Genomic DNA, 11,007 nt, shown 5'->3' with positions numbered 1-11,007 from the left:
GGCTCTGAAGTACAGGATCTATTCAAGCGCTTAATCTTGACCAAGCCATGCTAGCTGTGTGATGAAAGGGACAAAACACACATTGTAAACCACTAGAGCAACAACAATGAAGGGATTATCAGATTAAGCTGAAATTGAGCATGCTCTATCAACACATTCTGTCCATGATCAATGCCAACTTTCAAAACAGTAGCTTTATCCTTTCAAAAGTTATTAGACTTGAAAGTGAAAAGTGTGCAAAAGATTTCAAGAAATGAAAAGGTGCCTCTAAGACATATCTGATCATTCTACTCCCCCCCCCCCCCCATAAAAAAAAGGTTGTAGGAAAAACTGCTGAAAACACTCTTTCCCATTTATGTTATGATCCCAAACTAAAGAGTAATGTAGGATAGCTCTTTCAGAAAATATAAAAAACTCAAGATTGACTTGGTTGACCCATTTCACATTTTTGAGTCCTCAAGTTAAATCAAGGGGTGTGACTTTTTGTTGGTTTTGTGATGCACGTTCACATGTGATCCAAACAAAATCACACTTTTCGTGCAAAGAATGTTTTGTAAAGACGCATACTGCATACATTGTATGTGGCATATACTATTTTGTGGTGTTACTATCTTTACAAAGTTTGTGAATCGACTGATATCCATTAACAACTCGTAAAAATGTTGTCTCCCATGACACAAAAGCATTGTATAATGTTGATCCAAGGTGGAAAATCACATACTTTTCCTTTTTAGAAAGGAAAAATACCTGTCTCATTCCATTAATGTGGTTCTCCATCACAAATGCAATCAGTCATGAAATTGCAGTGTAAGTCCCAATTTGTGAAATGTTATTCTTCTTGCAAAATTTGTAGCATATGTATGTGTACATTAGTAGACTGCCAAAAAACGTCATAGAGTCAATCCTTGCCACAAAATGCAGCTGAAAGACTTGGTCTTTGCATCTCTTCATTGGAAATTTTGTTCTGCAAATGATAAGAGTGAATTATTGAACATCCAGTGGAAGTTTGGAGGTGCTAATTCTCTTTTGCAAAGTGAAAATTTATGAAATGTGCAAAGGTGTCAGTTTCTAGAACGAATTGCCTCCCCTTTTGACATCAATGCTATGATCCCATAGTTAATTCCCTTGTACTGTATTTCTAGTGCCCCTCAAAGCATTTCCTTGAATGAATGCAAAACATCTTCAAGGGCATAGAACATACTGGCAGTCAATGCAATGCTCTGATACTGTACTGGTATATCAAGTGGTAAATCTAAGCTTGTGATGTACTTCTATTATTAAAGGTCTCCTTTGGAATTGCGTAAATGGGAGCTATTGTGTAGTAGTGTATTACCTATTCTGTTCTGTTTATGTGATGATAGAAAGAAACTACTATATAAACGATCAAAGATTAAAAGATTAGAGAATATCACTAATTATTCGCTTTGTGCCCTTTCTTCTCCAGAAATGTTACATGTTTTATTTTACATGTAAAAATTCAGACAGATTGTTAGCCTTCTTGTCTAATGCAGGAGTGTTGAGTGTGTGTATGTATGCAGGATAGTCACAAGTAACTACAATGTAACACATTTTTGTGGGTTGGTATAGGCATATATAGGAGCACTGGAAAAGAAAGAAGAAAAAGTCTTGAAATTGGTGTGAACTTTTTGATCTCAATACAAGATACAAGTTGTATTTACCTCCGGATTTTCAGCTGTCAGTGCTACAGCCTTCATTTAATAGCGAAATGACCCATCTTTGCCTTGATCACATGGGTCATATTCTATTTATGACCCGCTTATCGACTGTCATGTGATCAAGGTGAAGACGGGTCACGATGAAGGCTGGAGTGTTGACAGCTGAATATTCCGGAGGTAAATATCCTGTATTGAGATCAAAAGTTTATTACCAATTTCAGTTGAATTTCCAATACAGATGAGCATCTACTCTAAAAAAGAAAAAAAAAAAAGGAAATATTTATCTAAGGCAAGTAGAGACGACACACTGGTCTCTCAAGTCAAACTGTCTTGGGCATATCAGATGCATGTTCTTTGTTTGGTTAAGAGTAACATGAATCAAATGTAGTATAGTAATTGATAAGGATGAATGCACATGACAGCAGACACAAGTGCAGCTGGTAACAAAGAATAGACCTGGGCCCTATTTTATGAAGAGTTATAATTGATTATACAGTACACTCGTATTGTAAGTCTATGGCAGCCTGTGTGGTAAGGAAATTTATTATCGATTATATGTGTATCTTTTGATAAAACAGGGCCCTGATTTTGCAAATAAGACTTTATTGACTTACAAGCAGCCACATGTGCCAAACTACAACTTACAAGCACCTATATTCAACACATACCACACACACACACACACACACACACACACACACATCCCAAAGATATTGTAGACACACTCTGTGTGCGTGCATGCAGTTTTTGTTCCGTATGATTATTGGGAAGACTCAATTGCACTCCAGTGAAATCGGGAAAGATGTATACGAGGTAACTGATTTATGTCAGACCGTCCCAAGCCAAGCTTGGAGTCAAGTTTGAGGTATGCCCAGGTAGTATTCTTAAAGTTGAGTTCACTCGGTACACTATGTATGGGGGGGTTCTGTTTCCGTGTACATCACCAATTTACCAGGTACCATGTGTATCCATAGGTTAGTATCCAAATGTTGTCAGATACTTCGTGTTCAATCCTTTAACACAGCACAAACAGAATGAGACATGCAAAAAACTTCATATGTGGATGAACCATCATAGCCATTTACTGATCAACCATGCTCACAGCATCAGTAGCCAATACACAATAATATGGTCTGAATGCATGGTGGAACTTTTAGGTCTCTTTATTCTGCTGAAGACAGATGTGTGAGTGAATGACTACACAATTCAACTGGAAAACAATTTACTGACCGATTGAATTTTCAGAATATTAGCTTCAAGTTTTCTGACTTTTCCCTAAAGCAACCACATGTTGATCAAGAACAAGGCTTTATCACAGCCTAGTGATCACTTCCTTGCTTCTGTGCATACTGTATATAGCTGGTACTTCATGAGATAAGCCAATAATGGTACTGGTCTTGTGTAAACTGTATGCTGAAGTGATGAAGAGCTGAAGAGGTGAGTGTTCAGAGCACAAGTTGAATTATCCATCACCAAATTCACATATTTCTTGTTTCTTCCTTGAAGCACATCCACATCAATGCTACATAGTTCTCTGATAAAAGCTGTTGGGGATTATCGCAGAGAGAGGTTGGCATCTGGTAGTTCTCCCATCAACGATTGTGCTTAGACTTTCCCTGTAGGAGTCTATTCCAAAACTGTTGTCAGCATGGCCAACTGCTCTCCAGAAACCTCCTCCCAGCCGTACTATTTACAATTTCTGCAAGTTCAAAAGGAGACAAATGCCTTCATCATAACACAAAACATCCATAGGTAAGGAAGTACAACTGTATCACACAATAACACAGTCTAAGAAGTAAGGGGGGGGGGGGGTGTCTCTTGGTTACAGGGTAAAAGGGAATGAGCATCATATTTCTCCATTCCTACACAGATTGAAATTCTGCACATCAATGAACATTTCAGATACTGGTCTAATATCCTGTAGAAGCAAGATTATGTAGTGGTCACTAAAAATAATACATTTCTTGATACAGTGGATTCCCATTATAACGAAATCCTCGGGACCAGCAGTTTTCTTTCGTTATATCAAAATTTCGTTATAACAGAACAAATAAACAATTTTGCTAAAGAAACAGTTGTATAGAGGGGATAGTGTTGCGGCCTGAATTTTTACTTCGTTGGAACTGAAATTTCATAATAACTGTGTTCATTATAACAGGAGTGCACTGTAAATGTTTTGTACCTTTGGATCTACATGAGTGTAGTTACTTCAAACTAAATGTTATTCAATCCACTTTGGAATCCTTTGAAATTTCAACTGCCCTAAAAGATCTTCAATTTAAATGGATCCTCATGCTTCCCACAATACAGTAGCACAACTGAAGATGACACACAAACCTATGATGATAACACTGCAATTAAAAGTTTCATCATCTGTAGATGCATTCTGGCACCTCACCAAATGTTGACATCCAAACCCACGTCACAATGCTTGATGAAAAGTGAATTTAAAACAAAATCAAACACACAATTTGCTGATTCCACACCAAAAGAGTTTGCAAACACAGCCCCAGATTCAGGCTCACTCTTTGGTGCACTAATTCCTAAATGTGTGGTGAAAAACAAATCTTTTCCTTTTTCCACTTATTTCTGTTGATGTTAATGGCGCTTGTTGGAAATTTGTTGGCTCCTTCACGAAACAATTCGTACTTTCAAGCTTTCTACCTTATCTGCATTTTGGTTTTGTTCCTTTCTTTTTAATGTAGGTTTACTCCTTCAAAAACATTTACATGTGCTACATATTTATGGGCAATCCATGCTCCATCTTCTTGATCAGCAGGGCTTACCATTCCCAATTTACATGCAGCAAGGTTTCATCAATCTTCATCATCTGGAGGTATTCCTAACTCTTCATCGGTCCACTTGGATGGGTCTGGATATTCAAAGTGTCCCTGAACGACAGAAGAGAACATTACACATTTGTCACACCACATTACAGACCATGATGGAGTGGAGGTAGGATTCTAAATAATCAAGAACAGAATGTTAATTTACATGAAAAGCTGAAGTAAAAAGATGAAGTCATGCAAATACACGTTTATAGATAATCATTCATATGAATGTTTTACTTTTCAGTTAGCATGTGTACATTCATGTAGCTGAAGAATTTAAACATCTTTTTTTTTTTCTCAGAATTCTATCAAATGGACACGGGTCTTTCATCTTTTCTTTATTTCCACAGTGCCACATACCAACACACACAGTGGTAGTCTGTAGCAAGCTTTTGTTAATGTGTTTGGTATCTGCTTGTCCTACATGATGCTACTAACAATACCCCTTAGCATGTAAATAAACCATACCAGTAATAGAAAGTACGTGAGCTAGGAGTGAGCTTAGTCAACATTACAAAAATGTGTGAAATTTGTGCATAAAAATATTGTTTACACAATCAACCTCACATGAATCAAACAGTTGGCCAAGTTGCCAAGTAAAACTCCCTCTTGGCTGGATGTAACCGTGTGTTCATTATATATTGTGTACGTTGATATTCATGTATGTTGAAGGGTTTTTCTGGTCCCTTTGGATTCAACTTACGCAGGGTTGAATGTATGTGTGAATAACCACAGTGCATGTACCGGTACCACTATGTCCTTGCTACGTTTGACACACAGCTACTCACTAATACTTATAGGACAAGTACATACAGATACACTGAAATGTATTGAAGCTTGCTCCTTTATGACTGAAAAGTTGTTGACACTCATAAAAGGGAAATGCAATGCCATGGATAGAGATAAGAGTTAAGAACTTGCCTCAGGGTCATGTCTGATTTACATGTACATTGGTTGTGGGAACTGTAAGAGATATTTTCTGTGATTTGCACAAATAACTCATCCTAAATATTTCACATCCTAAAACACTTGCATTGGAGTCTCAGAGTCTTACTTAGGGTGTGTTTGTGCACGTTTGAAAGCCATTATGCTGTGCAAGACTACACAAATGTTTTAAACTAGCTTGCGCATGTATGCTACAGCTTTAGTCCATCTAAATCATAAAATAAAAATCACACGTTAGGCAGATATCAAATAGCAAGGACTTCCTTCTTCTCCAAAAACCAAGATGAGAAACTAGACTACCCTTTATTGAATTTTTAAAATTTTTTTTAACTTGGCCTCATTTCAAATACTCACAAAAACATCTTCCGGTTCATGGTAAAACCTCCATAAAATCCAGAACCACATGGCAGACACCACCGCCATTCCCTGGATTTGCCTTGTCTTGGAAGGTGCATTTGCTCCTCGGTATACTGCTGAACCACTGTCAAAAGGGGAAGGATACAAAACGACAAACATGAAGTTTTGAAAGGCGCAGTGCTGCAAAATTAAATTTTACTGCTAATCACAGAAATATTCATGGGACATTAATTTTTGCTTATTTTACACTGCTTTTGGCTAGCACAAATTTTATAAGCCGCAAAAATATCTTCACAATTTTCTCTGCACATTTTGACCTGGTTGAATCATGTGCCTTGTCAGTGATACGTCCCTCCTGATACCAGTGTGTGTGTATGTGTGTGTGTGTGGACAAATGTGCACACATGCCCTAGAACTATTAGTTTTAATGTATGCAGTATTCATTTGAGCGCATATGCGTGTGAATTAGTTTCTGTGCAGGCAGTACATTCGAATGGACTGGGTAACACATCAGTTTTCATACATTTTCTGTGAACTGGATAAAAACATACATTATTTGTACATTGTATGTCTACATCGTGCTATTGGTACCAGCACCAAGGTTCGACCTCCCCTGCCATTCGGACGGTGTTGTGGTCTAATTACGGGTGGCTTGTGTTGAAGCAATTTGCAGCGTGAATTCAAGAACCCAAGATTTAAAAAAAAAATGTTTTTGAGCCACTAGCCACAAAGCACGTATAATCAATTGCACGAAAACTTCAACATTTTTAGCATTCTATATGACCTTTATATCAAGAAAAGTTTGTACAGTTTATCTTCTACTTCAAGTGAAATATTCATAGCAGTATTAGTGACATTTACAGCCAGGTAATTCTTCATTCATGCTGGTACTGTACATACAGTACAGTGTATGATTGAGGTTACCACCTATCGTCACCCTAAGGATCAGCAAGCTTGTTGATTCCAAAAGTATAAAACAAATTCGCCTAAGTTCGCCTCAAATACGCCATAAATACTGCAGTTTCGAATATCGTGACCTCAACCGTCCTGTTGATTCTGAATCTCCGTAGTGAAATAATGCCATTTTAGTGAACGCAAGGCATTTTCTGGGTAAATTACAGAATACCGGCAACCAATCACGGATAGCGCAAATCGCTCTGAAGAGCGTAATTACGTTTGCTGATAGCAACCGTCAAAGATATTAATCCGATTTGTGATACGGTCCGTGATTCGGCTGACGACGATTGCATTTGTTTACGTATGTTTTCTTTGGTCTGTGCAGTGAGAGTGTGGTATTCATACATGGTTTTCGGGGGTTTCGGGGGAGTCCCCCGATAGCAATGATAATGTAGTTCTAGATCCAGACGATGCTACTTTTGCTGGTCTAGACTAGCCATTAAAAATTACCCGAATTTAAGATGTAAACTCACGTATTTAGGAGTTGAGGATAGTCCATATCCTAGAAAACTATAGAAATTTAGGTGAGACTAGAAAACAATCACTTATATAATTGCTGGTTCTAACTTTACAGTAGAGCTTACGCACTGTGTGGGTGCACTTGACAGTCCACCATGTTGACTCTATGCAGTCAATACAACAGTACACATACTAAGTAACAGCTTATGTGTACATGTGGCAGTGGTAGCGCGTATTGAGTCTGCAGAACGCGCGCATGTTTACTAGTACAGTACGTATAACAGTTGAGCGCGCAATTGTTGCTTGACAGTACACGTATATGCCCTGCCTTGCCAAACTAGTGTGATTGATATGGATCGTGAATTACTAGTGTCGAAAAGAGATGAAGGAAGAAGGGCTGCCAGCTGTGATGACGTCATCACGTTTAAAATAGTTCCATCAAAATCGGCTCGATTTTCTTTATCGACGATTTACTCGAGTTTTATCTTGATGTAGAGCAGTTTTCCTCCGAAACCACTCAATTTTCATAAAAATTGTGTGGTCAACCTACTTTTTCACAGCCGTTCCGTTTCTGGCCTTTTCGGGGCCCCCAGAGGACGGGAAAGACAAATTTCAGCCCTTTGGGCTGAAATTCATCTCTAAGGGAGAGCCACTGGAGGCGGGGCCAAAGGCCCCGCCTCCGGCGGCTCTTATACGCACCAATATGCTAATTTATATGACGCGAAACCGGTATTCCTAATTTCCCCCATTTTCTTTACCCGGCTTATAAAGGGTACCTCAACATCGGCACCCCCTCCCTCAATAGGTAATATTACACATGAATTTCACAGTCATGCGTCATGTTCACAATTTACAAAGCAGATGTGTGTAACTAAACTGTGTTTAGTTCAGTTTGTTAATTTGTTTATGAGTTTGTTTTTTGTGTCTTCTTTTTATCATTTTCAAATCGGGGCACCAGTTTGCTGCAGGGGTCCAGTTTGCGGCACCCCTAGGAATATCTAACCATATCTTCAAAAGTAGAAAGGTATTTTTTCTTTCCAAATTGTTTTATTTGAAGAGCAACTGAAGAGCTTTCTTTTGATACTCGAATCATGAAATAACTCGGATGATGGCCTTCATAATTCTAATTTAAACCGTCTGTGTCACGCTGTTTTCAAAAAAGAACGACTTTCTTACAAAATGTTAAGATTTTGTTCTGTTGCTAGGCAACCACCATCATCTCTTGCTTGTATCTTTATACAAAATCTTACTACCAAAAGAGGCCTGGCATGGTAAGGATTCCTTGTGTAACTGTGTTAAATATTCTAAAATTCATTTCCTTTGTCAGTTTTGAGGATTGCAACAGTGACCAAAATGTCGGGGATGGGTCCAGTTTGCGGCACCCTTATGGGATTTACACACATAGTGCTATTTTACATGTGAAAATGGGTGGAAATTGATGAAATACATTTGTACATGCGATCTTGAAAAACTATGAAATCGTGAAGGATCGTGATAATGAATCCAAATCAAGTGTTCTAACAAGCTGAAAACTAGTTGGACCATCTAAAAATATTTTGTTTTTGCACAATTTTTATGTTTGAAGAAATTCAATTCAATTCAATTTAATTCGTTTATTCATTTCAATCATCATAAAAACAAATACATTGTGAGATCAACATAGCAAAAAGAAAAAGAAATATTGATGAGGAGAACGGGGACTACAAAAAGCGATAGCTTGAAAAGGCGTAAAGCCCCAAGATTACAATGGTAAATAGAATGCATGTACATGTACATGACGAAGTGAACAGAATTTTTAAATGAAGCAAAATAATGAACTGCTTGAAATTGTACATAAAACACAGGAAAGACTATACATTGAAATGGAAAAAAATAAGAAATCAGGGGACATTTTTGTGTGGGGTGCTGCAAACTGGACCCCCATGCCGCAAACCGGGTCCTCTTGGTGGTTGCAAATTTTCTGCATAAAATTGATTATGACTAGAGTAAAATATCCCGTTTGCGGCAGTTTAAGCATTGTTAAGAGTTTTTCCAACTTGTAAACAAATCAGGCAAATTATTTTCAACCATTTCATATATCATAGACAAGATTATTCATTAACGCAATTGTTTTCATGAAAGAAATTTACCATTGACCAACGCAGTTTTCATGATTTACCAGGGCAAAACCCGGCACAATTTTCGCCGATAAAGGCGATATGCGACGTAGTATTTCTGCTTGCGGCACGATGTACAATCCCTATGCAATACGCGCGTGCCCCGCGATCTCTGGCTGAACGCCTTCACATGTCTCGCGAACATTGCGTAAGCGCCAATTCCCATTGCGAAAGCACATGAAAATAGCGTGCGCACATGCATTGGCCGCAAACAAGATCGCAATTCTGGCGGTGTTGTTGATGTCTTTCTCGTGTTTTTCTCATTTTTTTTCGATGGTAACATCCACTTTCCGAAAAAAATGGCGGCCCACATCGGCTCGCGAAAATTCTATTTTACGTGAGGATATGTTTTCAAAATCCAGGAACATCGAGAAAACGACAAAAAATCCAGTTTCTTGGACCATTGTTTCTTAACTGTTATGTTAAGAAGTATCGCATTTTGGATGCGATATGTTGTCATTTAGGTGAGAAAATTTAACTTTCGTCAGAGATCGTGCCCATTTTATCGGTTGGTTTTTGTTGATTGCTAGTGTGTTAGTATATGTGTAGAGTGCATGTAACAGTGCAATTGCTGTGTTTAGCTGTATATTACCGTGTATGTTGTACCTGCCGCGAACGGCTGCACGGCCGCTTACTGACGCAGTTACTCTAGGGTAATTGTCCACCATACAAAATTGTGATGCAGTGCCCTGCCCTGGCACTTGTCATGTATTTAACTTAAGTTACGGTTTACTTTTTCATTTCACGAGCTACATGTAACAGCTATGATATGCAGGGTGCCGATGTTAAGGCACCCTGCCGATACGTGGTACCCTTACCATACAGCTAGAATCTACTGTAGAACTGTCTAGACCACTAGAATCGTATATTTTTACAGTGTAAATTTACACGCACGCACTGTAGTGTACTGTTGTAGTGATTGTGAACACACCAACACGATAACTAATATGTGGGGCTCGGCTTTAGTAAGAACTTCTCGCCATTTTAGTTGACATTGGGAAAGAGCAACTGGCTTTAAGGCTACAATCAAGGAATTCATTTGAACTTACTGTCGGACTGGTGCAGTTGAATTCATACCAGAGATGATGCGCACCCCATTTCTTATTCTACTTACGGCAAACATCCCGTATGAAAAATATAACTGAAGAGCAGCAACGGGAAGAATTCGCCGATCCAAAACGCAAAATTCTTGTTTCCCAAATTTAGATGCCGCCCTCTACGCTCAATTAGGCAGCAATCAATTATCTCTCACTTTTTAGTATAATATAATAGACAGTAGATTAGGCATCTGATAAAATATTCCCCAATTTGAACATTTTCTTTTAATATCAGTATGTAAATCAATTAAATTGAACTTCAATTCATACTAAAAGATTAATGCAATAAAATGGGGAGATTTAGGTTGCGAAACATTGAGGGGATCTTTATGTTTCTTGCATGGCTTCCCGGTGACGTATCTTCTGTTGCTGTCTATTAGATACTAACATATATTATTGTCCATTGGCAACGTACATAAACAATAATACAAGCTGCATGCTACGGTGTGTCCTCGCTCGCGGATCGAGTTCACTGTGTGGTACATACTACAAGGTGCGGTAGGCCTACTTTATGTACCATACGTAGGCC

General features: G+C 38.4%; 1 protein-coding gene across 1 annotated transcript; it reads right to left on the bottom strand.

Moving 5' to 3' along the window:
• Nucleotides 1-2,839: 2,839 nt before the first annotated feature.
• LOC139727105 (NADH dehydrogenase [ubiquinone] 1 beta subcomplex subunit 2, mitochondrial-like) lies at nt 2,840-10,579 on the bottom strand. The gene is made up of 4 exons (XM_071638083.1): nt 10,431-10,579; nt 5,807-5,933; nt 4,463-4,567; nt 2,840-3,375 (listed from the first exon to the last, which is right to left on the bottom strand). The coding sequence occupies exons 1-3, from the start codon at nt 10,502-10,504 to the stop codon at nt 4,493-4,495; spliced, it is 276 nt and encodes a 91-aa protein (XP_071494184.1). The 5' UTR covers nt 10,505-10,579; the 3' UTR covers nt 2,840-3,375; nt 4,463-4,492.
• Nucleotides 10,580-11,007: the final 428 nt, after the last annotated feature.

Source organism: Diadema antillarum, unplaced genomic scaffold, assembly GCF_040938485.1.
Source record: "Diadema antillarum isolate AM-2024a unplaced genomic scaffold, OU_Dant_1.0 seq00000119_RagTag, whole genome shotgun sequence".
In the NCBI taxonomy this organism is placed as follows: domain Eukaryota; kingdom Metazoa; phylum Echinodermata; class Echinoidea; order Diadematoida; family Diadematidae; genus Diadema; species Diadema antillarum.
Note: the sequence above shows the minus strand (reverse complement) of the source record. Positions and strands in the feature narration are given on the sequence as shown.

Coding starts and splice junctions, on each gene's coding strand:
- LOC139727105 (XM_071638083.1), bottom strand. CDS start 10,504: ATGTTTGCCGTAAGTAGAATAAGAAATGGGGTGCGCATCATCTCTGGT. Junction 5,934..10,430: donor TCAACTGCACCAGTCCGACA/GTAAGTTCAAAT, acceptor CCCTTTTGACAG/TGGTTCAGCAGTATACCGAG. Junction 4,568..5,806: donor ATGAACCGGAAGATGTTTTT/GTGAGTATTTGA, acceptor TCTGTCGTTCAG/GGACACTTTGAATATCCAGA.